General features: G+C 42.5%; 1 protein-coding gene across 3 annotated transcripts in view; it reads left to right on the top strand.

The window, feature by feature from the left end:
- The window catches only part of NRK (Nik related kinase), a 90,679-nt gene that overhangs the window by 40,846 nt on the left and 22,707 nt on the right, over positions 1–27,126 (top strand). The window contains exons 6-20 of one of the 3 annotated variants that reach the window (XM_051629976.1): positions 582–672; positions 2,361–2,491; positions 5,288–5,342; positions 7,484–7,562; positions 8,210–8,385; positions 10,186–10,255; positions 10,660–10,855; positions 11,873–12,031; positions 12,776–12,937; positions 14,436–14,588; positions 19,541–19,672; positions 20,499–20,566; positions 22,145–22,260; positions 25,085–25,182; positions 25,732–25,850. In XM_051629976.1, the coding sequence (XP_051485936.1) occupies positions 582–672; positions 2,361–2,491; positions 5,288–5,342; positions 7,484–7,562; positions 8,210–8,385; positions 10,186–10,255; positions 10,660–10,855; positions 11,873–12,031; positions 12,776–12,937; positions 14,436–14,588; positions 19,541–19,672; positions 20,499–20,566; positions 22,145–22,260; positions 25,085–25,182; positions 25,732–25,850 (1,805 nt within the window). Of the gene's footprint in view, positions 1–581; positions 673–2,360; positions 2,492–5,287; positions 5,343–7,483; positions 7,563–8,209; positions 8,386–10,182; positions 10,256–10,659; positions 10,856–11,872; positions 12,032–12,775; positions 12,938–14,435; positions 14,589–19,540; positions 19,673–20,498; positions 20,567–22,144; positions 22,261–25,084; positions 25,183–25,731; positions 25,851–27,126 lie in introns of all 3 variants that reach the window. The other 2 variants (XM_051629975.1, XM_051629974.1) reach the window with 2 other exon arrangements.

Here is a 27,126-nt window from a genome sequence, read left to right as displayed (position 1 = left end):
ACTATAAAGCATTATTTCATTGTGTTCCTTTATATCTATGCTAGTTTAACCATGGGCAATTTTGGAGTGAAGGAGACAGATTATTGCAAATACTAGTTGAATGAAAACAATATTTGCTGCATTCAGAAAAGGTCTGAAGTGGTATTTTGAACTTTCTGTGGTCCATTTACCATTGAACGTGGTTTTGTTGAATGCAGAATTTAAGCCACTGTGGCCAGCCAGCTGCTGCCTCTGGGTCCTCATACAGAGCATTCTGCTTTCTGTCTTTTGATTGCTTTTAACACATACTAAAAGGCATCACTTGATTTTGAGACTGAAGTTTAAAATATTACTACCTTGTTCTCTTCACACTTGACTTCAGGAGTGCTCATCTACTCTCAGGCCTCTGGGTAAAGAAGAGAATCAAGCTTGCAGTTGCTGTCCTTTTTCCTCCCCAAAACTAGGTTCATGTTGCCAATAACATCTAAAGGACTTTCTGTATTAATAAAGTCTGAGAAGTGTGTAAAAGTATAAAAGGCAACAATGCCACAGTCATGATAATGACTGGAAGAAAGAATAAGGAAAGTCTGGTTTTCTTTCAGGGCTTGGCACATCTTCATGCTCATCATGTCATCCATCGAGATATCAAAGGACAGAATGTTCTTCTCACAGAAAATGCAGAAGTAAAACTGGGTGAGTTTTTTCAAATCTGTCCTAGAAACCTGTTCGCAAAAATTTAGGATTTCAACTTGTCTTGGAAAGAACTTTCAGTAACCTAAGATCAACAAATATGTCAAGTGGCATTAATGCTTGTGTTGATAAGGTGTCTGTCATGTAGAAACTGCTGAAAATGTGACATGTTCTGCAAGGATGTTGCTCACAGCCTGTGGGGAATACAGCTACTTCTGGGCAGCCAAATGCAGAACCTGTCTAGAAAGTCACAGCACCATCAGGCCCTCATGGCAGATCCTGGCATGTGAGACTTACAGAATAAAAGAGTTGGGGGTATAAATTATGATAATCTATTTCTCGAAGGGAAGTGGTCTTAGAGATTTTCATAAATCTGACAATAGGTGAAATTACTCGTGTAAGGGCTGCCACTAGTGAGTAACTCTTAGTAATAGTCGTATTTCAGAAATACCAGAGAATGCACCTATTTCCTTTTCTGGCTGTGACATTTCAGTGTTGACAACTTCTGACTTCCTAAGACTAAATTCAGGTGCATATCTGAGGAGAGGATGTCTCCCATGTTTTGAGAAGACATCACAGAGAATACATGGCAATGAGTTAAAGGAGCAGTCTCAAGGACAGCACTTCTCGTATTTGGGATGATCTTTACAACAATTTAAAAAACAGAAGAATAGTTTCCAGAGAGATTTAACTCATGTGTCTTTAAGTAAAGAAGTTAGAAACCCAATAGGCTTTCAGTCCAGTTCCATTCTACTTCAGTGTAAGTGTGCATGCTTCCTTTTCCATCAGGAGCACAGACCTAGAGGTCAGGTCCAATTTATTGTTGGAGAAAGTTTGCTAAGTAGGCACATTAAATTATAGAAGTACAAATGACTGTGGTTTGCAGATGATCTGCAGTGATGTAACATAAGTGAGAAAACCTGCTTCTTAATGGTAACCATAGGGCTGTTTCCTTTCAGTCCTTTCTTTTCCCTGTTATTTTATGTGAGTAGCACTCAGGTGCTATGCCCAGTGGATCCAATTAGTGTATCTCAGAGGTGTGCTCAAAGAAAAATATGATCGCATCATTATTATGTGTATGGGCCTTTCTTTGTATCTGAAGAAAACCATTGTGCAGTACAGTCCTGATGAAAGTAACACCCCTTTCAGCACAAAGAGCACCACATGATTCTCTCATTATAGTGAGTTTAAGATCAGAATAAATTGGTATACTGCCCAGCTTGTTCTAAGGTAGTGTATGAATGTTGGGAAGGAATTATTCCAAAAACCCCAAAATGAAGTGATAGGATAGTTCCTTCCAGCTTTCACAAATGACCATATTAGACACTTCCAAATTTGTTTTGTAGATACTATTTTTCCTTTCAGATACTAGTTAAAGTTTTTTGGGTCCTACTCAATGTGGACTTTAGATTAAGCATAAATTATTCTATAACGTCTTCCAAGAGCAATTCATGTCTGCCACAACTTGTCTGAAAGATTTAGCATGATGTTTATTTGATCCTTCTTTTAAAAGGAAAAAGAAAAGGCAATTAAATTTCAACTATTGGATAAGATGTACTGGAGGAAATTGGTTTTGATATGCATTGTAGCCCAGAGTTTTGGTATTCTAAAGAATATGAAAGTAACCATGCAAACACTGCCACGTGGATGCAGCTCTTAATTAATTTCTGTACCTCTGATTGGCTTCTCAGTGGATTTTGGAGTAAGTGCTCAACTGGATAGAACTATTGGGAGAAGGAACACATTCATTGGGACACCCTATTGGATGGCGCCCGAGGTCATCGCTTGTGAGGAAAACCCAGACTCTACGTATGATTACAGAGTAAGTGCAGACTCTGCAGAAGGCAGCAAAACGTGCAGGTTATCACTGAGATCCTGCTCAAATGCTGCATTTCAAAAGTTCAAATTTCTCTCCTTTCAAACCGCAATAATATTATAACTGTGCTAATAGAAGTATTTGTAACATGTGGGTGGTGGCTCTTTTCAAGAGGGGAGTTCCACTATGAATTTTTTTGTGTGTGAGTTTTAATGCATGAAGTACACTTCTGTGAACTCCTGTGCCAAAAAAATACTCATATATGGAGACTGCAGGTCAGGGTAGAGAAGAAAGGATGAGGGAAATTTGGAAGGAATACTTGAAGTAGTGTAATACTAATGTGACAAGTTACTGCTCTGCTCTTTGGTAGAGCTGTTTTACTCCCTACTCAGCTATGAATCGCATCAGTTGTTAATTGACAATCATTATTATCACTTTATTTATGAGCATGTAACTGCAAGAGGTTTCTCATCCCAGAACAATTCCTGGTCATTCACAGGGTGACAGGTGCAAAGGCGTAAGATTTCCTGTCTTCCAGTTTGTGCCCATTGCCTGTTGTCCAGTCACTGGACACCACTCCGAAGTCCAGCTTGGTTTTCTGTACTCCTATCAGGAGTTTGTACAGGTGTATGAGATCTCCCTGAGCCTTCCCTTCTCCAGGCTGAACAGTTCCATCTCTCCCAGCTCTGATTCCATAAACATCTTTGTAGCCCTTTCCTGCACTCACTCCAGTGTGTCCCTGACTTCCTTGTACTGGGGAGCCCAAGAACAGCTATCAAGCACTTTTTCTGAGTCTCCTCCTAACACTTACAATATGCTGATGCTGTTCCAAGGAGAACTTACAAAGCTTAATTTCATCCTCTGGCCTGTTTCCAGCAGTGCTGTCATTTATCTGTCTACAGTTGCCATGCAGGATGTTTTCCAGAGATGGTTTTCTGAGCAACCATCTTCCAAGTGACCCTCCAGTCTCTCTCTGCTTTGCTACTTTGCACCTCTTATTCTAACTTCAGCTTCTGAAAGATGTGTTAGAAGAACCTGTTATTGCTTCCATTTTCTACTGATTCAGAGGCTGTTCATCTCCCTTGTTGAGTCTTTCTGTGCTGCACTGGCAGAGTGAAGTCATATTGTGTGTCAGTCATTACCAAGGAATGTTCTTGGATTCTGTTTTATTTTTCATACCATGTAAATCTTCTACTGAAACCTCAATAAATTAATCTCTTGTCTTCATTCCCCCTCACCAGTTGATTTCTTCTTCAGCTTGTGTATTTTTCTGAAGATCTAAGCATTAGGAATGTGCACCCCCAGTTTTTGAGGTTTCTTTCCCTTTAGTAGTAATCAGTTCATCCGTATGCATTTACGGCCACTTCCAAATAGATTATACAGATGGTAGTTGAAAACTGCTCAGCAAAGGGTTTTGGAAGCACTTATGCACACAGTACTATGGCTCAGAAGGTGGCACAGGGCTGGCCTTTCTACAGAGATTTATAGCTGATACGATGAGCAAAGTAGCAGGAGGCCACACTTAACTTCTTGCTGTTCCAGCTCTGATTTAAAAAAAAAAAAAAAGTATAACAAATTAGTAAAAACATGGTTGCATATGTACCTATATATATATGTATATATGCACACTGACCTTTACAATACTGCTGTCATCCTCCCTTTCACCTCTCTGCTTCTTGTGGTTTGAAACTCCAAAGCAAAATTCTTTGTTGCTTTTCCCATGGTCCCCAAAACCTGTGGTACCTTGAAGACTTTTCTAATTTCAGTCATTTACCTAATAAGTCTGGATCCTGAATCTGTTAAATTCCCCCCAGTTTTGTTGTCAAATCTCTCCACAAATCCTATGATGTGAACTGTTTTTCAGCTTGTGTAAAGCAGTTGAGATTAGAGGGGCTGAGAAGGCTCTGTTGATAAGAGTCAGATCTAGTTAGAGTGCCAGGCTGGGTGTGAGCTGCTCTTCAGGTCATGGTATATTGCTTCTAGTCTTTGAAGATTTGCCTTCTGTTGCTCTAAAGGTAGCTTTAGAGAAGCCCTGCAAGTTGGTTTGGTCTGCCTCTCATTTGGCTACATTAAGAAATAAAAACTAGTAAAATAATGCACATGATTAATCAAATGGAAAACTGTGAAGTTTTTACAGTCACTGGCGGCATTTCTGATTTATCTTTCATGATCAAAACCCATCCCTTAGCATACAGATAAGCTGGTAAAGGAACTTTCACTCTAGCTGAGCTGAATATATACTGTGGTGTAAATCTGATTGCATGATGTGCCCAGAAACACCTGGCTGCAGACTTTGTTGACAGAAAAAGTCAGACCCTAAGACCTGACTCTGATTTTTCTTCCATCAGTGTAAAAACTCAGCAATGACTGCTCTGAAATAAGCATTAAGAACTAGAGATTTTTTTGGCCAGGAGCAGGGGGGTGAGGCACTGCTCTGTCTCACTGCCTCATGAAAACAGTTTAAGATTTAAGACATGTGTAAAGGGTGCCTGCTGTATTCTGGCTCTTGTTTTTTGAATGCAGAATTTTGGGGCTGGCTGCTTAAGTGATGAATCAGCTGTTCAGAGTTGCATGGGAAATGGGAAGCTTCTGGGTATTAGCACATTTCCTAGAAGCTCAGTAGGGAGTGGGAGGGAGCAGAATGTATGTCACTCCAGCTAAAACAACCTGATCCAGGAGAAATCTAGGGAAACTGTAAAAACAAACACAAAAAAACCCCCAAAACCAAAACCCCAAAGAAAACAAACAAACAAACAAATGGAATGCTGCAAGTTGCAATGTGCAATGTTTCTTCTCCTGCAGAGTGACCTATGGTCTCTGGGAATCACTGCTATTGAAATGGCCGAAGGAGCTCCTCGTAAGTGATCTGGTCTAAAGGTGGGGGTGTCTGTGCTTTGGGAACATGTTCTGTGTTAAAATAACTCATGCTTGGCTAATACACAGATGTAATTCTGGCTGTATCTTTAAAAATAATCTCTGACTTTTTCTCTTACAGGCTCTTTCACTTTCCTCTTCCTTTGAGAACACTTAAAGTCTGTACTTGAATTCCTTGCATTCATTTCCTAGGGAAACAATTTTTAATTTTTTTTCTTAAAGCTCTTGTTAGCATCACTTTGTTGGTCCCTCCCTATGGGTGACTGACACATAAGAAATCTGACAAGTGTGGCATTAGGTTTAGGACACTAAATAAAAATTAAAAAAAAAAAGCAGTGGGAGAAGTTAGACTTAAAGATTATGTTTTTACTCCAGGACTGACTTGATTCTCACAGGTTTTGGGATGAATACTGTGTTTGCTCACATATTGGCTTAAGTCCATGACCACACTCTCAGCCTGAGAGCAGAGTGCCGTGGCTTTAGAGCCTGCCCTTGCCTTCCAGCTGTCCCCTTGCTCCCTGGTCAGCCTGACACAACCATGGGCCATAGTGGAGATGCAAGGACCTCGTGCCTTTTTGTTTCCACAAGGGCTAGTTGCTTTGCCCCAGCATCCATGAAGCAGATGTAATGTGGTGATGTGTCCAGTTGCTGCTGAGAGCACAGGAGATGAATTAAATTATACTCTGGCCTGAGCTCCAGAGCACGTAGGCTGTGTTTTTTGAAAAACACACTTGGCTGTTCTCCTGCCAGACTTGATTTTTAGCAGTACTCAAGAGCCAGCTGGAGTTCAGGAGCACTTTCAGACACTGTGCTTCAGCTTAGACATGAGTCCGTGGGGAGTTCTCTTTGAGAGAGACTTTGTACCTTTGCATGCTGATTCCTCATGCCACTTGCATTTGGTGTATTCACTAGTTTTGGCAGGGAGATGCTCTGGATTCTGTTCTATTGCACTGAGTTTTGTTTACTGTAGTAAACAGTAGTCTGGGACCTATAGCTAGATACCAGACTTATTCTGCCCCCCATATCCACTGCATCACATGCTGGTGAAAATGCAAAGGCAAAAGTCAAAAGCAGAACTCAGATGTGAGAAACAACAGCAGGTGGATGCAGGCAGGGAAGGTAATAGAAGGCAGTGAAGTCTTCTCACTTTTACTAGTTTTGTAATGCTTGAAGTCCATCATCCCTGTTAAGAAAATCATTGCTGAACACCTTTATATCATAATTCAGTCTCCATAAAGTTCCTATCAGTAGTCTTTCAGTAGCTCTGGTTTGTGCAGGAAGACCTCTGGCCCTCAGTATTTCTCCATGACAGATGAAGCACATGCATAATTCCATACAAAATGCCTAGGACAGATGAGATGCTATTTACTTTCTGCAGAGTGCTTTGGTCAACTTTCCACAGCAGTAACACTAAAGAGAAGTACGTTGGGCTGGAGAGAAACCAGCGTCTGAATGCAGGAGTAGAATCTGCTGCAGATGGTCTAATAATGGTGCTCACACTCCCGAAACACCGAGCAGATGACATGTGCGCTCAGGCATTACGCTCCTTGCCGGGGACGCAGGTTATGAGCTCTCCACTTTGCATCAGGTTTTCCTCATCCTGCAGTTTCTCTTCTGCCATGAACAATGTAGCCAAGAGTTTGGTTAAAATTTAGCTTATCATTTGTCTGAACCATAAGCCAGACATAATAAACCGGCTTAGTATTTCAGTCTCAATTTTCACTTCCATTTATGTGAAAACACCCTTTGATGTATTAGAAAGGTGAGATGTTTTTATGGCCTTCTGAAGTGTTATGTAAGAAAACTATGAAGAAAATTGTACTTGTTCCTGCCACACAGCCTTTCTTTCAAATCTCTTTTTACTGAAAATAACAGCATATTGTCATGAAAGATTTCTCTGTCCTCAGAGACTTTATTTCTTTGTCTATAGAGTGAACGTAATAGACTAAGGGCGCTGTACTGCAGCGGCTGCTGTGCCATTGGAAGTGAGAGTGCTTGTGGAAGATGGCTTTTCTCTGTCAGGAGAGCCAGGCTCCTGGGCCACCTGGGTCAGCCTGCTCAGGCTGTGGGAGGGACACGGAGGGGGGATATGCACCCTTCAGTAGCTTGTGGTTTCCTTTGCAGCCCTGTGTGACATGCACCCCATGAGAGCGCTCTTCCTCATCCCACGGAACCCGCCCCCGAAGCTGAAATCCAGAAAATGGTAAAGAAGTGTGTAAAAATTGTTTTTTTGCTATGTTTGACTTAGGAGAATTGTGAGTTCTCTTGTCTGGTTAAATCCTACAATGATGTCTGAGGCCTCTCCTAGGCTATTTCTAGCACTGGGTTAAGCCACAACTGCAGGTGTAGTATACCTTTAGGAAGCAACGCCTTTCTTTTGAGCTCTGCCCAAACTGCAGCAGTCATTGCAGTTGCTAAAGGTTGGTGGGGCAGCTGAAATTGTGATACAGGGAAAGCTTAGGTGGGCTGCTTGGGTCAGGGTTTGTCAGAAGAATGTGTGGGCGTTGTGGGGCTAATCGCAGTCGCTGTGAATTAGTTTAAATGAAGTGTATAAAGAAAATCTTCACCATATCAAAAGGGCAAGGGCATTTTTTTAAAGAGTTGCATTGCCCAGACTGATGTTTTGTTGATGTGGATATCAATTCAGGGTAACTCCAGTGAGAAGGTGGTCAGGGTGGTGTTTACCCTCAGCACTGTGCTGGTCTGAGGAGCCACACTGGTGGCAAGACTCAAAGTTGTCTCACACAGTTCTAGTGCAAAAAGAAACCTTGCAAAGTTAATTATCACCACTCAGGGGTGGTGATAAGCATACAAATTGAAAAGGTTACTATTTTCCTCCATCTTTTTCAGGTCAAAGAAATTCCTAAACTTCGTTGAAAGCTGCCTTGTAAAAAATTATCTGCATCGTCCATCCACGGAAGCCCTGCTTAAACATTCTTTCATCCGAGACATGCAGAATGAGCGGCAAGTGCGCATCATGCTGAAGGACCACCTGGACAGGACCAGGAAGAAAAAAGGAGAAAAGGGTAATGTGCCCAAAAAAACAAAATAAAAGGCAGTGTAGAGTGTAGGTTCTTTTCCAATTTTGGCAGCAGAGTACAAGGCAGATGCAGCTGAGATATTAGAACTGTGAAAATGTGAGAAAGTGTTGTTCTTGATAGCAGTGGGGCCGTTGTGAAGAACTCTTAGCCAAAGCCCAGGTCTTTAATGTTGTTTAAGTGCTGAAGTTTTTGGAGTGACCCTGATTCACTGAGAGAAACCCTAATGATAATGTGAGTGGGGAGTCCAGGTAAGTCTAGGTCCCTACTTTCTTGAGTATCTAAGCAGTACTCAACGAGCCTTGCCTAGTCTCTTAGTTCATCCGTCTGTCCCTGATCCATTCCATTCACCTGTTGCATGTCCATGCTGTTCTAGCTCGTGAGCTCTCTGAGGGCAGAAGTGCTCTTCAAGCGTTTTGCAGTGGAGTGCACAAAAGAGACCTCGAGAAGGCCTCCATGCCCCAGGAAAACACAAATGGGTGTAATCAATTATCTGCTTCCCACGGTGGCTGAAGAGAAAGAGAGAATCTGAGTTTGTTCGAAATGCTTGCCTTAGTCTTCAGAACAAAACCTTGAAACAGCAGTGCTGGAGTGGGGATGATACTTGTGTAAATGCCTGTACAAACTGGAGAGAGCACCATAGCCTGTTATCCACCCACTTTCCCTGCCCTCTCTCCCCTCTTCTGTATATTTTATACTGGCAAGGGCACTGTGAAGATCCACCACTATGAGGGCAAACTTGGAAAGCACTACACAGTTGTAAAGTGTTTTATGAGCTCCAAGTTATTGATCTGACAACAGGAATATTTGTGCCTAGAATGAAGTTGCTGTTGCAATGTATTGACTTAATTTACTGACTCCAATGGTAGTTGCAAATTCTGCCATTTCTTTCAGCTACAAATCTCAAAGCACATTCGAGTGGAAAGATAGTGAGGTGAAGTTTCTCAGAAATGCCCTTGGGGTTGGGGGAACCTGCAAAGATAACAATCACTTCTTCATAGATAGTTATATTTTGACCTGAAAAGTGTGATTTTTTTTTTTTTATTTTTTTTTTAATCAAAGCTCCCCTGAAAGGAGGAATAGCATTGACTTACCAGACTATACACTTCAAAATAGTGACTTCAAAAAAAAACCTAAGTCCTCCTTTAATGTGCCATGTAGCCAGCAATGCAGAGTAGAGCCAGTTTGAAATTATTCCCCTAAAAGTTGCCTTCATATTAGTTTTGAAAAGAGCTTTAGAAGTGTTGGTCAGCTTCTTCTGAACCGCTGTGCCAAAACTAGCATTAATTTATTATCTCTGTTTCTTTTTTTAATTATTGAATTTAATACAGAAAAAACCCAAACTTACTGAAGGCCTCAGCTTAGCCATGTGACAGACATACAGTGGCAGAGAAGGGCAGTACAAGTCTTTTATGTCCTATCGAAGTTTCTTTCTGGAGAACTCCTCTGCTGATGTTGTTACGAGGGTTGGATTTCTCTGTGGGTTTAGCCTAATTTCTTTCAGATTATAAAAATAGGTTAGTTTTGCAAAACCAATACAGTCAGTCGAGAGAAAAGGTGGGAGTGTGTAAAGGGGCTGCCCTGAAACATTACCTGAACTAGATTTTGAATTATGTGCACAGATTTCTTACCAACCCTTAGCCCCCCAGGACAACCTGTGGCTTTTAAATGCCTGCTGAGCTACATGAAGTTCAGGTTGAGTGCTCAGAAACAAAGTTCAAGATCATATCTTAAATAACAGCATTCTCCACTGGGGCTTGTTTATTCTCTTCTTTTTTTTAATAGAAGAAACGGACTATGATTACAGTGGAAGTGAGGAAGAGGACGATGAGCTGAATGAAGATGAAGGAGAACCAAGGTTAATTTTATTACTGGAATAGAAAATTTGACTGCCCAGGCTGTTCTCACTTAAGGCAGCCCTCGCAGGGCTTTCCAAACTTGCTCTGAATCCCTTGTCTTCTGTGTCCCCCCAGTAGCTTTAACTATTTTGTAGCTTTTGAATGTAATTACTGAGTTTAAGATGTCTGTAATAAGCTGTCTATTAGTTCCCCTGCAATAGTGAGGAAACTCTCAAATGAAGGACCCAATAATCAGCTTCAGACTGTTCTGCAGCACAGTAAGTGCAGATGCACAGTCAACATGGTGAAGACTTACTGTAACATCCTGGTTTGCTAACACAGAAAAACAAGCAATTCCCAATGCACCTTGTATTCTCTCTTTAATGTTACGTTTAGTCATGTGGAAACCTCACTTTTGTTTCAGCTCCATAGTTAATCTCCCGGGGGAGTCCACTCTTCGTCGAGAATTTCTGAGGCTGCAGCAGGAGAACAAAAACCGATCTGACCCTCAGCGCCAGCAGCAGCAGCTGAAGGACCAGGAGAAGTACAAGAAGCAGCTGCTGACAGAACGGCAGAAACGGATCGAGCAGCAGAAGGAGCAGAGGAGAAGGCTGGAAGATGTAGGGACTGGCTTGCATTATTATTCTGTGTCTCATCACAAATAAAAAATGTGTCTGTAGAGAGTAGGTTTTGAGAGGCAAGAATGCTGTGTTAAATTGTCAGCACAACCTGGATTGTAGTCTTTAGCCTTGGGAGAACCGTGTCACTTTTGAACACAATTATTGTACATTATTTTAAATGGGCTCTGTCCTTTTCCTGCTGACAACCTGCCCTGAGCTTTGGGAGTGGAAGAGGAAGGGCATTTTGCTTGAGTTTGTTTGGCAGTGGGAGACCAGGCAGAAGGGATCATAGAATAATAGACTGGTTTGGGTTGGAAGGGACCTTAAAGATCTTCTAGTTCCAACCCCCTGCATGGGCAGAGGCAACTCCTACTAGACCAGGTTGCTCCAAGCCCCATCCAACCTGGCCTTGAACACTTCCGGGGAGTGAATGAGAGATCCTAATTTTGTTCCCAGGTGTGTTGCCCAATTCAGAGTCTGCCTGATGGATCCATGGTCCTGGTCTTTCTTCTGTTTAAGATGTTACAAGATAGCTGCTGCCTTTTCAGCTGTCTGACACACTGAGGTGTTGGAGGCATTGTTAAATCACCAACATGTCTCTTCTCATGAGTACCTGGTGAAATTCAAGCATTGTGCAAACATGCTGGAGCTGGCATTTGGAAAGCATAGTGCTACTCCAGCAAAACAGGGCTTCTGGAAAAGCCCTTCTTTCTCAACATGACAGGAAGACATTTGTCATCAGATTAGCTGCCAGCCATCACAGAGGTCTCACATGCCTGCTTAAATGAATGGCTAATCCACCCTTGGCTGCCAAAAGGGCAAAGGTTTCACTTCAGGCTTGGCAGCCACTGTGGTGGCAGCTTGTGGCTGCCTGCTCCTGCTGCCTGGTGGATTGGGTATCCCTGTTAGTGACTGCCTAGCAGGAAATGGGCCTTCTGATTAATGGACACTGGCGTAGGTTATTGGTGGGTACAAAAGTAAAGTAAAATAAGCAGTTATTCTCTGGCTCTCTTCTAGCATCAGAGGCGGGAGCAGGAGCTACGAAGGCAGCAGGAGTGTGAGCAGAGGTGGCCAGAGGCCATTCAGAGGAAGGAGGAGAGGTGTAAAGAAGACAAAAGGGCTGTGGAAGATGAACAGTTCACGGCAGATGGACAGAGGAAATTGGAAAAGAAGCAGGTATGAGAAGAGTTTACTGACAGCTATTTGCAGCTCCCTGTTTCTGTAGCTGGTGTCATTGTCAGGTCCCTGAGAATGTCCCCATCCCCTGAGTCACAGACCAGAGAGGGCCTTTTTTTTATGCATTTGCTGCCACTTGTTCTCAGAATCAAACTTATTTGAAGTTAACTTCCATGTTGCTGAGTCATCCTCCTTATCTACAGCAATGACACTGCCTCTCCCACTTCTGTCCTGCTGTTTCTTTGTGCTGAAATGGTCTTCAGTCACTTCAACCTGACATAAAATATCTTTACCCTGAAAGCTTCTAGCATCAGTTCAACCTAAGCTTAAATCACCAGTTTCTGTTTGGGTTGTAGCCAGACCATTTATTTTTCACAAATAAAAATAGAGCAGTGGTTTGTTTTAATGCTGAAGTCTCATTGTCAAGTCTGGCACCTTGGCCACAATGTTTTTCTAACATTTAAGGAGCAAGCTGATTTGTAATGCAACAGAAGGAAGGAGTGTTTGATTAAAGCCCTCTGGTTTTAGAAAAAGTTAAGGAAAAAGTACTGTTTTCTGACGTGTTGTCTGAAAAGCCAAACGGGTCACAGTGCGTTTGGGGTCTCTTTATGCTTCCTGTTGCTCATGCCAGCCCTGCTGGAATTGTGCTCACTTTGTTCTTTGAAAAGTCTGTATTTCCAGCATTCAGCTTGGTTGTTGACCAAGGCATTGTTCTCTCTGAGGTTCCTCGTTCTTTGCTTTCAGAAGGTGGAGGATGTGCAGCACAACAGGAAGGTGCATCGAACTCTCCCCAAAGATCAGACGCAGCTGCTGTCTCTCCAGCATGACCACAAGCAGAAGAAGAAGGAGCCTTCCAAGAGTTCAAATTCAGCAGCACATACTCCATCAAGCAGCACAGGCAAAGAGGTACCAGCTCAGCCAATGTAGCGTTTTGGTGCTTTGCAGTTTATGATGCTGTGGCGGTGCTGCAGCAGAGACCAGACTGATCTTTAAACCTAGATCTGGGTCTTAATCTGTCTTACTAGACATGCTACAGCAGAGACTTTGGTTTCCATTAATGTAGAGGATAAGGGAAAGGAAAGGTTGCTCTGTCCCTTCTACTGAAGTTCAGAGAAGGGTTTGTCTGGTGAACGGGGAAACAGAGTTCAACCATGTGTCATTCTCTTGTGTTTCAAAGAAGAATGAATTAAGGTAGTATCATTGAGTTTTAACAGAAGTTATTGCCTGATTTTAGAGTTCACAAAATTGACCTAGACATAGAATGACATCACACCAAGATCTCTGTGCCACAGTGTCAGGTTGTGCCCTTTGGGCACAGAGGTGTATGTAAAATATAAAATCTAGCTTTAAAATATTCTTTCTTGCTTGTGGTAAAATTGACATTTCATTATTAGAAGTTGCAAGTAATAAGAATCTGGCCTTAAGAGTAGTATGATGAATGAATTCGCTGGAGCTGGAATTTCATGGTATTTGGTTGTGGCTGCTTGTTTAATAAGGGGGTTTTTGTATGTTTTGAGGGGTGTTTTTGTATGTGTATGTTTTCTTTTTTTCCCCGGTTGAGATCTGTGAGACTAAGTGGAATAATTTTCCATCTCCTCAGCAGTTTCCAAGGCTGCATTAAGAATGTACTTACCTTCCTGACATAGGCACCACCAGATACAGTGAGAGATACCATTAAGAATACTCACCCAGACACAGTTAACTGGGTGTTTTTATTGCATTAATCTCTAGTTTACTGTGTAGAGCTCTCTCTAGGCTGCTGAATCAGAGGATATGCTAAAGATTTAAACTAGAGAATGGGAATTACTCCTGTTGAATGAAACTGGAATGAATAGAAGGGTCAAAAGCATAGGATAAAGCTGTTTGTAACGAGCAATATGCTCAGGAAATTAAAGTATCTTTCTTCCTTTCTAGATCATGTTCCTCAATCTTTTCCATAGTGCAGCTAATATGCTAACAGGGTGTTAAAAGTGTTTTGAAGTAGAAAGCAACATGCAGTCATGTCAGTGTTGCAGAAGGGGGTAATAAATGCACAGCAAACCAGGCTACATGTCGTCAGAGATAAGTAAATACTGACAGATTAGTCTTTCCAGCTGAAATCCCAGCCTGTGGGGTGGCCTAGAACGCAGCAGATGGAAACTCGGGCCCTTTTCCTTGCTGCAGTTTAGAAACTTGATGGCAGAGGAAGGGTTGCAAAGGGAGAGGCAATAATCATAGAGTGGTTAGGGTTGGAAGGGACCTTGAGGACCGTGGTTGTCTTCTGTCATTCTAATGGTTCATTTTGTGCCATGGGAGGTGGAGAGGTCCCTCAGAGTTGCTGCACCCTGTGCTGCTGTTGAAGAACATCCAGGCTGCAAAGCCTGAGGCTCGGTATGCAACCTGCTGCTGCTTTTCACCTTCTCAGGCTGAGGACCGAAAAAAGAAAAGTGACAACATCCAGCCCTCCCTGCAGTGGCCAGCAGTGCTGGGGCATGAAGCCACACCACACACCAGGATGGGATCTGGCAGCAGTTCCAGCCCTTGCACTCCTGCACCACAGAGAGCTGTGTTAGTCCAGGTATGGTGCTGCTGCCCCAGGTCGGGGGGAGGAGGCAGGGTGGGGCCTGAGCTCAGCAGTGTGTGGGAAACCTGAATCCCTTCACTCTTGGCACAAATGACTGAGGCCTGTGCAAATCAGCTCAGAGGTTTTTAGTGCCACCACGTGCTGCTACGTTCTGTGTGGAATTATACTTAGGCACTGCAGATCAGGGTTAGATAACAGCTCTGTTTATATCCTTGATGCCTGATTGCTGATTCCGTTACTCTTTGGCATTTCACAGAAAGCCTGAATGACTGCATAGTAGCACTCCTGGATGTTGTATTATTTATATGGTGCCATAAATTTGGCACTTTACAAACCCGGGATTTTTATCCTGGACCTTATACATCAAGCAAGATTGTTAGTGATCTTATTAAATAGTCTAGATATATAGAGAGATGCAATAAGGACCAGTTATTTGTGAGTAGAGCCCTGAATGTCTATGACTTGAAAAATGTCTCTATTAGAGATAGAAGTGATACCTAAACAGTATCTAGACAGTGAAAGCACTTTATTGATAAAGTCCTGCATTGGAATCCTTCTCTCAAGACATCTCAGCTCCTGCTATTTCTGCCAGTTTTGGGAGACGTGATTCAGGTTCTCACAGTGTGCCCAAAAATTTGGCTTCCTTCCAGCATACTTTTCAAATATCATGGAGAAGGGCTTGGCACTGCCCCCCTCATGATTCTGGGATGCATCTCATCAGGTCCCATAGACTTATTTATGTCTAGGTTCCTCAGGGGGTCTCAAACCTGATGATTTTTTACGGTGGGAGGGACTTTGCTCCCCCAGTCACTGCCTGGCAGTCCGTCCACTGGAGAGGCATGGGAAGACATGTTGCCAGTGAAGACTGAGGCAAAAAACTTTTTGAGTATCTCAGCCTTCTCCTTGTCTATAGTTACCAGTTTGCCAGTCCATAGTTTATTGCAGGCCATTTGGGAATCTGCAGGAGCACAGCAGTTGTACAGAGGATACTTCTGCCCTGTTAAAGTGTTGCTCCTGGGATAAAAAGAGCTATGTTCTAGGCTGGCTGCATCACTTGGTTCCTTTGCACCTTGTTGATGCTTCCCTGTTTGGTAGTAGCTCCTGCAGCTGCCAAGGGGAGTAGTGAGGAACAAAGCAGTATTTACCAACCTCTTTCACATTCCTTGATGGAAACTACTCTATACAAATTTTATGCTGTTTAAAGTGATGGTGTTACTCAAGGATAATAGCAGCAAGTGATACACAGTTGTTCCCATGTGATTTTCCTCCTTGGTGGTGGCTGCCCAGTTACCCACTCAGTGCTCCAGCTGATAGACCATGTGGACAGGGAGAAGCCAATCTGTACATACCTGCTGTGCTAGCATGGAGACCAGATCAATGGGTAATTTTTGAATCCTCTGCAGGGCTGTTTTCTTTGCTGGTTGGCAGCAGCTGCTGGTGCTAAGAGCAGCACATTTGGAGATGCTGCTTTCATTAACTGCATGAAGTGTTGTTAAGGCCTGAGCAATGGACCAGTTAGTCACCTGGAGATTAAAAGACTCAAGGCAATATACTTGAGAAGTTTGATATGTGGGTGCCTTGTTGTTGTAAAATAAAAGTGAACTGTGGAGTTAAAATGCGAACTGAATTCACCACAGATATCTGTGCTGAAGAACTTACAGCCAGGTTTGTCAGAGGGATCATCTGTCAATCACAGCCCTGCTCAGACAAAAGTGACTTCTTATTTTAAACTATTATATTCTGTGAGATTTTTGTGGTGCATCCTGGTTGCCCAAATCTCTCTAAAAATTGTTTCACTGGATACCTTAACAACAGCTCTAAGGTGCAAGGAGCATGATTTCTCAGTGTCTTCTTATCCTATCTGTCTGCTAAGGGAAACATGAAAGACTACCAGATCAGAGTGACCATTTCCACCCATTTTGAACCTGGTTTGTGCTTGCAGCAGTGCAGTAGTAGAAGAATTTAGCTCACAGCTGAAATCATCTCCATTTTTTAACTGACTCTGTGGTTTTCCTGGAGGATTTGCTACCTAGATCTCCTCTATTGTCTGGAATAACGTGACTGAAACAGAACAAGAAAAGTAATAATACTAGAATTAGCTTGTGCTAGGTCATGGATTGACCCAGTATCCAAGAGTAGATCTGCTCAGGAGTTTAAGAAAATCCTTTTCCTTTGCTGTTTTGTAACAACAATTGCACTTATCTACCCCCTATTATTAGATTCAATTCAAATTAGTAACTTAGGCATCCTCCAAAAAGCAGTGCAGCCTGTCTTTTTAAGCTTCTTGCTACTAAATCTTTTTAAACTAACTCAAATAGTAGTATATCACCTTATGTTATAATTTCAGGGTGCAAAGGGTCCTTTTTCTTAGCTCTGTTAGGTCAGCCTTTGTGTTTTGAAGACAGGTTTTTGAAGTAGGTAAAACTTGGTCTACCAGGGCTTTCTGTGCATGAGTGGAGCTGCCATTCTTCCAATATTACTTATGACAAAAACAATTTAAGGCTCAAATCTCAGTAGTTTAGAATCATTGTTAAGGTTGTTGTTTGTTTTTTTTTTCCTCTATATGAATTATTTTATCTGTAAAACAAGGAGAATGCCAAACACAACAATTTTGAGGGTTAGCTGAGGCATTTTGGGCTTGATGTGGAAATCCTGCTGAAATCATCCTGAAAGCAGGTGTCACTTCTTGGCTTTACATGGAGCTGGTTTCTCTGTCCAAAGAAAGGATGTTGGTACCACCTGCAGAGTTTGAATTCACTCAGTCACTTATATCATGATTCAGCAAAGCTCATCCATGCTTTTAAGCACAAATAGTTTTCCAGTAGTCTGTAGGATTCAAATGCTGGAATTTAGAAAGAAATGTAAATATCTTGTTGAAAAAGAGACAAGGAAAAAAAATAATCTTCCTATATTCTGATAATAATGCATTTGCTATAAAACCTATTCCTACACACACGATGAACCATTTCAGGGGAACACTTTGCTGTTGAAATAATTCTGGTTAACTAAAAACTATTATTAGTGGCAATCATATTGGACAGAAAAGTAATTTTGACAAAATGAAAGAACATGGATTATGTGATGTTATAACTGCTGGAAAAGCTGATTTCTATCAAGGGAGTCAACAGAACATATTGTCCAAAAAACACACACAAAAAAAAGCACCTGAATATTTGACTAGGTGAATCTCTCAAGGCTGTTTTTCAACAGTTGGCTTTGTCATGTTGGTCTGGGAGGTTGTGATGAGACATTTGAATGGATGTTTGGCATCTGTAACTAGTTTTAAAATTACTTCCTGTCACTATATCAGTTATTTTGAACATTTTTCCCATTAAATAATTAGTCTTGTAGAATTATAAGGAGTTCACAATCATATTATATTATTGAAAACCTGTGTGCAGTTCTCAATTACTGTATTATGCTTTTTAAGTCTGGGGAACTGAAGAATTCTATAGTCTTGGGCTGGTAAATCCATAAAACATTCTTCTGAGTCATTCTTTGGGGAAACTGAACTGCATCTGCCTCTGATCTGAGTTGCACTGACTCAGTTGTGACACAGGAGTTTGAACGTTGACTCTGACAGCAATTGCTGGCCTCTTTCTTCAGCCTGCAAGTAGTGGGATGCTGGTCTTGCTGTATGTGTGAGAAGGAGGAGCCTGGCAGCAGAGGTGTGTTAGCGTGCTGGGACATGGGCTCATTCCCGGGGAATGTCAGCCCATGGCATTCCTGCTGGCTGTGGGTGTCTCCAGAGAGCCCCATGCTTTGCATGGGACATCTGACAAGATAAAGCACGGAGTGGTACAGCTTCAGGCATTGCTCTAATATATATTCTATTTCTGTAAGATCAAATTGGTTCTAGCACAGCGATCGCTCTGGCTGGGCCCAGCTCACACGGTGTTTCTGTGTGTTCTGTCTCAGTCTCGTGCCCAAGAGGATTTCTCATTTCAGGGAGGATCAATACATTCAGTTGACATTTTTAGCTCTCTGCCTTTCTTCCACTTCCAAAGACACCAGAGAATAGATCATTATTTTATAGAATTTAGGGGACTTTTTCTTCTTTACTCTATTTGTTTCTTCTTCTTTTAAATACAGAAAGAATCAGAGAACCACATTTTGAGCATTTTAGCTTGAGTTTGTACATTGCTTACTTGTTCCCTTGAAATTAAGACTTTATAAGGAAGTGATTTGTTTCTTCCCCACCCTCTGCTGTGATTTAGGACATTTACTATCCTAATGCTCTAATTTGCTGACTGAAGATACCTTTTAAACACAGGCAGTCACAATGGGAACACCTAGACATGACTTCCCATGAGGTGTAGCCTGGGCATAATTTGTTATTTGTTTCCTTCCTACTGCATTCTAATGTTTGATTATTTTTTTCAAGTAATTGAAAAATCTGTCAGAGAGGAGAGCCAGGGCACTCTCATAACCACTGGAGAGCTGAAAGTGCTTCCAGCTGGCAATTTGTCTCCATTGGCTCTAGATTGATGGTGGGCTTGCAAAAACTAGTTTGGAAGGCAACTTCTAACCAACAGCAGGTGGGTTCCCCTGGTGATTGTACTGTCTCAGTTCTGAAATGGAAGTCTTGGTCAGGTTTGAGTGAAATACACTTACTCAACAGTAATTTTCGTATCATCCAGTTAACTAGTTCACTGTGCATTGCCAATGGCCTGTTAGCTTCTCCACAGATTGAAGAAGGGGAGATACATGTACAGCATGGATGTTTTTACAATTACTTTATTGTACCCTTCAACTTGGAATATTTGTGCCTAACATTCCAGAAATGAATAACTTCACAGTGAGTAGGGTTGTATCCAACCACAGCACTCCTTGTACGTTCACTAAAAATTTTGATCTCGCTAACAGAAGTGTTGGTACCTGCTGAGACTGGGACCTGTGACATCAGCAGGGAAGTACAACTCAACATGTATTTCATTTGTTTCAAGTGTGAAAATTTCCGGGCTAGTAAGGATGTGTACCACAGCAGCTCCCTGTCAGACATGGTGACGACACCACTCAGCCCCATGAAGGATGACGTTTTCTGGAGTGTGGGTCAAAATGAAGAGCAACCCCCAAAGGTACGTGAAGCTCGGGGTGTTGGGCACTGTCAGGGGTCATGAGCACTTGGCTCAGTTTCATTGCATTGTGTAGTGTTCATCCTGTGGACTTCATGAACCTCACTGAAAATCTCATCGCTTGTACGTCAGCTGGGTCCCAGTAATCCAGAGGGAAGACACAAATTAATAAGGAGGTCAGTGTTCTGAGTTTTAGGTAGAAGGATGTAATACCTGAGGGATCTGCAAAGGCAGGTACACATCGTTCCTTAGACTGAGTATGTGTAGCTGCCCTTTCTGGGAAAAATCTGGATTGTTCCAGAAAAGCTCTCTGGTTTGTATAGTTCAGATTATGGTGTATTTCTCTTTTTAACAGATTTTCAAAGTACAAGTACATTTGTGTGGGGATGCCTGTGTGTGTGCGTGTGTGTATTCATTTGATTACTTGGCAGTAGTAGGATGTGTGTGTGTGTCCCTCTCTCTTTCCACAGCCCTTTGGTAGCAACATAAGGTAATCCACCACCCAGGGAAGGCTGCATTAAGTGACTGCAGATGCATTTCCCTGTCTGCTTTAAATATCAACCAAGAATAATGCTGACACTTAAGGAAGGTGCAAATTGCTTGCAAGTCTGATAGATTACACAGGCTTGGAGCAAATTGGAAGCATCTGCTGCTGACTTGCAGCTTCCAGTGTTGATACCATAGAAGACCTCTCCACAGGTCCCACTGAAGCATTACTCATTTATGTTGGTTAGCCTTATTTTTGCATTGATGTAGGGTAACTTTTAGCTTTATTAACTGAGTCTAGAATACCAATAACAACCTGAAAACATTTGATTAAATCCCAAAGGTTCCAGAAAGGACAACCTCTAAATTTTACAGCAGGGATCAGCCTGGCCATCAGAGGTGCCTTTCAAGGTAAGCTCTAAAGTGTTTTATGCTTATACAAATGCTGATTTAGTGTTGATAGGGAAACAAAAGCAAATTTATTAAAAGCAAAGCCATAGCCTCAGTAACATGAAAACTGACATGGGTTGATTTCTCATTTAATAGCCATTACAGTTTTGTCTTTTGTCTCAGTTTGTCCACAAAAATAACTAACCAAACTTCCTGATCTTAAACCTGAAGGAGGTGTCTAAGCCAGCTTCGTTTAAGTGATTGACATGACTGATGTAAAGGGAAATAAGTCTCTCATACATCTCCTTCCCTTTTTCATGCAAGGTAGTTCTCTCTGCTGCTGAAAAGTACTATTTTTAATATATGAGCACTATTCCATCTGTAATAATTCCTCTAATAAGTTGTTCCATTTGGTCCAGCCTGTTTGGCATGCCTGAGTGGGTCTCATACAAGCTGTACATCTGTTTCCCAGTTAACAGGCAGCACATTGTGCAGTTATTTAACTTCTTGTGAGTTGGTGATGCTTTGCTTTCCTTTCATGTTGGAGTAAGTGGCTGGTAAAGGTGGAGGTTACTTCAGGTCATAGCCTCTCAATGCTGATGGTGGCAGGTGGGGGTGGTGCTGGTCAGGGCTGCCTGAGTGCTATTGCACAAGCTCTGTGTCAGTGCTGGTGCCTTTGGTTTCAAAGGGGAGTTTGGTGCCTGGATAATTTGGTGAGTGTGGGTCTGGCCCCAGCTCACGGTATAGGCACTTACACCTTGTGATGTAGTTTTTTTTGCCCTGTAGCAGCTTAAACAGACTCTCTGAAGATGTATCTTGACTATTGTGGCACTCTGCCCTTAAAGCTAGTGTACTATTTTAGTATCCCAGTAGAAAAAAATGAAGATGCGGAGAGCTCAGTGGTAAAGAGTAGCCCCCCTGGATGTCTAGTCAGGGAACATAATGCTGTGAGAAACTACAGTTGGAGAGATTGGAAGGGGAAGTAGATTCAGCTGACATAACAAAATAATGTGCAGCACATCCAATGAGCCAGAGGCAGAAACATCTGCAATAACTTAGGAATTAGAGGAGGCAAAGCAGAAAGAAAACATGTAAGTAAACCAGAGTGTTACAAGTGAGTGGCTTCTGAGCCTGGATTTCTGGGTGAGCTGCTGTTTTACTTCACAAGCTTAGCAGTTTGTTTTACTGCTCGATGTGTTCCTTTCTCCATTGGTAAGTGGGTGATGATGGATCTTCTAGGAGGGAACTGAGGCAGGTTTCATTATTTGTGAAAGCCATGAGATTTTTAGAATTGGGAGGGACACATGCCTGAACAGGCCAAGAGAGAAGTACATATAGCAGGATATTTTGTAATGGGTTGGGATTCTCTCTAGTCTTCCAGAATGACTGCCCAGAGGAAACTGTCTTATCCATCATCTTCTCTCACTACTGGGTGGCCCCACTTGGAGCAGCAATGAATATATAACATTTTTGTTTATCAGGCCTATTTTATCACACACTAACAGCAGGGAGATCGATTCAGTGGCCTGGGAGGTCCATTCCATCCTGCATGTTCCTGCATGCAAGATAGTCTGATCTGTGTTTTCTCCTTCTGTTTAGTAGCACTCATCAGTCCTCCCCCGGGGGACATGCTCTGAAGCTCAGCAGCAGCAGCAGCACTCCTGGCAGCAAGCAGTGGGAGATGGGATCTCATCAGAGCAGCTGGTCAACCTCAGGTGATTCCTAAGTCAAAGATTCATCAGTCAAAATGTGCAAAATTCCTGTTACTTGAAACAGACTCTTGCAGGGTGTCAAGTGCTGCATTGAAAATAGGATTTTTTTTTTAACAATGTCTTCTGGTGATTGGCTTTTGAAAGCCCTCTGGATTTTGCGGTTCTGTGTTCGTAAAATATAAACACTTCCTCTTTTGAGACAAAAAGGGACCGCAGACATATTTCCATATAGAAAATTAGAACTGCCTCAATTGAGATTTGAAAAAAAAAAATAATCAGTTCTGTTTCACACCATTGAAAGTCTGCAGAGCCAACATTTCAGGCATACAGCTGTAATTCAATATTGATGTTCACCCATTGGCATTTTCTGCATAACCATGTGCTGCTTCTTTGCATTGCCCGCTGAGAAGGTGACCCAGAGGAGCAGTTGCTGTGCACTGTTTCTGCACTCTAATAACGTACTGGCTGAAGGAAGCACAAGACTTTCTGTACAGCACCTTATGAAACATTCCTCCAATTTTCTTTTCTTTGCAGAAGGATAGTAGAACTGAAAAGGCAAAGTAAGTTAAAAGGTAGAGGTAGTCTCATCCAGTTTAAGCCAAGTGCGACTTTGTAAGCTGTCTTGTTACCACTGGTAGTGGTGTAGGAACACGGGGAGCTTGCTTATGGTTGTGCAGATTTTTGGCAGTACAGGGATTCTGGCGGATGGGGACATGGAGCAGAAGTGAACAGCTTTGTTCCTCTGTTGTTATTCCTAGGAGTGTTTTCTGTGGGTCAGCTTAGGGCAGTTTCATTGTAGCTCCTGGCAAAGCAGTGGTGAGTGATATGATACAAAGCCTTGCATCCGGGTTGACTGCTAGAGATGGGGGACATGAGGATTAACAACCAATTCAAAGCTGGGTGGATGCTAAAACTGTTGTGAAACCACACCAGTGAGCTGCTGAGGTAATTTATTTTTAAACTGATCTTACGTTGTTCATTTGCAAGCCCTTGATAACTGAAGAGCAAATTGCTTAGCTATTACACTAACACAATCAATCCAGTTTTACTTTGACTAAACTACACAGAGTAGGAGATTTTGCTTCAAGAGAAATCCAAAGTACACTTTAAACTGCTTGGGGTTTGTTTCTTTTTGCTCTTATGTTGTTTTATGTTTGAATAACAGTGTAAAGATGAACAATGTACAACAGCCAAGCTCAACTTTGCAATATCTGCGTGATGTGTAACTTCTGTGCTATTTTGGCATGGGGAAACAAAACCTCACCAGCAATGGAAAGAATAGAAAACCTCCCTTGTGGTTTAAGCTGTCTCTCTGAATTCTTAAGTGTCATTAAATTACAGCCAGTTCTGGCATATGTTGTTCCAGAAAGAGTTTGTTGCTTTCTCAAACCTCAAACCCACAGGGATAATGAATTGGGCAGGAAAGAGCTATAAATGCTTTAAAGCCAATACTTCTGCTGAGTCGCTTAGGTACTCATTGACCAATAAGGAATTCTGAATTTTAAAAGCTTTGCAAAATGCATGAATACATGAAGCTCTTCTGATATAACTATGGAGATTACCAAATACAAATCCTAATTTGTGTGAGCTTAAGTTCTTTCCCCTTAATTTGCCAGGAGCCCTGTAGGTAGCTGTGGGATAGTCACGGGAGAAATTGCTGAGCGAGGTAGACATGAAGCTATCTGGTGTGTCCCAGGGACAGGGTGAGGGCACAGAGGCTTTCTTTCCCTTCACTTGTGTCAGGAATGGTGTACAGAAGACAGCATCTCTCCAAGGCTGCTTTTGCTATTCCCAGGTTGCTCTGTGGGCAGCGGGGACACTGAAAGGGAAGATTTGCTTAATTACTTGCAAGCATCTCTCCTAAAATGGCATCAGCACATGCTGATGGACTCCAGCTCCTCTAGCCTTGTTAGCCTGGGTATTCAGTAGCTGTGCAAGCGTGGTGGTGCCACAGCTTCCTTGCTACCCCTGCCTGACCTTGGGCAGTGTCACGAGGTGCCACCTGATGCTGAGTTGGCCTGTGGCAGGGGCCAACTCTCTGCACAAACATGTGGGCTGTTATTATCTACCTCGGCACAGAGTGGAGGTGGGAGCTGGGAAGTGACACTCCATGTATTCCAAGGGAAACAGGGACTGCAAAAATGGTTCTCCTGGTGCTAGTATGGGAAGTGGTGAATTCTGTTCTGCTTTTAGCTTGATCCTATGCTCATGGGTGGAGTTTAGTGCAGCTGTTTGCTCCCTGTCCAGTTGGGTTTCAAAAACCAGACTCTTTAGACTGTTTTTGTGCAACCATTTTATGAAGGCCAAGTCTTGGCACCACATCTGTTTGCTTGTGACAGTGTGCACTGGGGGGCCAGGCTCCTGCACCTTCTCCCTGATCCCTTCTGTCTGCAGTCACAGCAATATAGATGGGTGGCACCTCTGGTGCTGGAGTATGAGCAGCAGTTGCTGGTATGATGAGCTGCCTCCCCTCATGAAGATGGGAGGAAGGGATTAGCCCTCACCCTTTTCCCTTCCAAGCTACCTTCCAGTCCGTGGAACTGCTGCTGGTGTGCAGAGGGAGTATGTTGCCACGGTCTTGCTGTACCTGTCTTAACTCTTGTAGTGTTAAACTGCACCAGTTTCAATTTCTGTACATAATATTGCAGTATCCAGAGCCACTGGGAAATGAGCAGAAGGATTTCCCTCTGCAACAAAGAGAAAGAATAAGCCTGTCAGCAGAGGCTGGTGTCTGCTTTGGTGATGACTATATGTGCTTGTCTTACTGGTCCCCTCTCTCTGCTGCACGTGCATTTAAACAAAGGAAACATTTTTTTTTCCTTTCCAGGGAACCCAGGACAGGCCAAGGCAGAGAATGCTTTGCCCCAGAACCACTTGCAGCTGCATAAGAAGTCTGAAAAAGTTTCTCATCCAGGCCAGATTGCAGTAGGTTCTTTTAAATCCACTAATATCTTTGATTTGTTCATGGTTTTCTCTGAGAGTGTGTCTATGCAGACAGCTCCTGTTGGTGCTTGAGTTTGCAAGCTCATGTGTCCACCTGAGAGCCTGCGTGGGGCTGGGTCGGGCTTACTGCTGCTTTAATGCTTCTCCTCAGCTTTTAGCCCAGCTCTGATCTGTGTCCAGCTCAGGTCATTTGCAGAGAGTTCAGTTTTGCTGAACCTGTCTCGTCTTAACTCTGTAGAAAAGGAAGGGTATGCCATTAATATTTCAGGAAGTCAGTGGATCAGTTGTCATGCAACCCCAAAGTCAAGACCCTGTGCTGGTGGCCTGTGCAAATATAGGAAAACCAAGTTGCTTTGGCTTAAGTCACTTTCCTGTGTGAAACACCCACTTGTGATGCACCAACTTCCTAATAAGCTTTTTGGTGTGGAAGTGACAGTAACTGTACTTGCTAGGACAGTGAAATACTGCACATGCTGTTTAACAATGGGTTCTGTGATGAGAAAATGCATCATTTGAGTTCTCTTTGCTCAGAGTCCAGGCTCCTTTGCCAAGGGGAAGGATGGTGCAAACTTACTCCTAAAAGCAGCAGACTATTCCTCATCAAGTGATGAAGTCAGCAGCAGTGATGAAGATGACATGAACCACGCAAGGTTGGCTTGATTATTTGTATTATTTGTATTACTTTCTTCCTTTGCATTACACACTTCTAAGCAGCTGGAAAAAGTTGGCATACTTAGCTACTACCTCCCCTCCAAAGTTACTATCAGTCATTTATGTCAGTTGTAATTAAGCAGTTTAATGGTGCTATAATGAACTCCCGGGGGTAAATGTTTGCTCCATCAGTGCAGTGTAATAAGCTTTAATGACTTGCTGCCCTGGGTCAATGAGGAAATTACTTCTTTAACTGAGTATCAATAGGCACTGCTTTTATAGAGATTATATCACTCTGATCTATGTTTAAATGGAATTTTTGAAAAATGGAGAGGGAAAGAAAACTGTACACCTTTGGGCTCCTACAGGTTACAGTGAAAAAAAGCAAGGGAAGTATGACCCTTGTATTCAGGTAGTCTGTTCACTCTGGGAGAAATAATTACCCCTGAGAAGCTGGACCCTTCACCAGGACTGGTTATAAAGAGGGGACAGTCTAAGCAGGATTTTTTTTTTTTGTAAAATTTGCTGTGTTTTTCATATTCTGCACAGTTGCTGTGGTTGCCAGATGATGCTGTGCCTTGTACCAAGCTGATCTCACCTCAGCTGTTTCTCTCGAGCTTTCCAGTTTCTCATGTTGATTTTGTGACTGACATCTTGTGCTGTTTTACCTGTCATACAAAATGTATATTCTGCTGGGAAATAATGGAGTGTGAATAGCAGGCTAGTCCAACTGAAAGAGAGTCAGGGGATCAGTGGGCCAGCCCTACTGTTTGGAACAGCAAATGGAATTATTTTTTAGTATTGATAAATGAAACTCTTAATTTTCCTGCAAAGAGACTTCAGTTTAATTCAAGCTCTAGGATTTACTTTGAAGTGCATCACTGAGCCACAGAGATCTCTGGGATGGGGCTCTTGCTCTTCTGACATGACTGCCCGTGCGGCTTTGTCAGCCGTCAGGAAGAGACATGCAGATTTGTAGCACTGTTGGCAAGCTATTGCATTGGCCTGGTACCAGTCCTTTCCCCTGTGCTGCTCTGGAGAAGGTAGAGTTTTTGCACCTGCATACACTCCTGATTTGCATTTCTGAAGTTCATCTACAAAGCTGAGGGATGAGGAGGGAGATTGTTAAAAATCTTGTTGCTTACTCAGTGCACCTGAAAGAGCTGTCTTTTTACTGTAATGCCATTATTTTCTTACTGCTCCTCTTCCAAACCACCTTATTCTGATCTGTACAAAGTTTTATTCACTCTAGGTCATAGAATTCATCCTAGACCT

This window comes from Apus apus, chromosome 12 (assembly GCF_020740795.1).
Source record: "Apus apus isolate bApuApu2 chromosome 12, bApuApu2.pri.cur, whole genome shotgun sequence".
Classification (NCBI taxonomy): Eukaryota; Metazoa; Chordata; class Aves; order Apodiformes; family Apodidae; genus Apus; species Apus apus.
The sequence above is the reverse complement of the archived record's forward strand: the minus strand, read 5'-3'. Positions and strand labels throughout refer to the sequence as shown.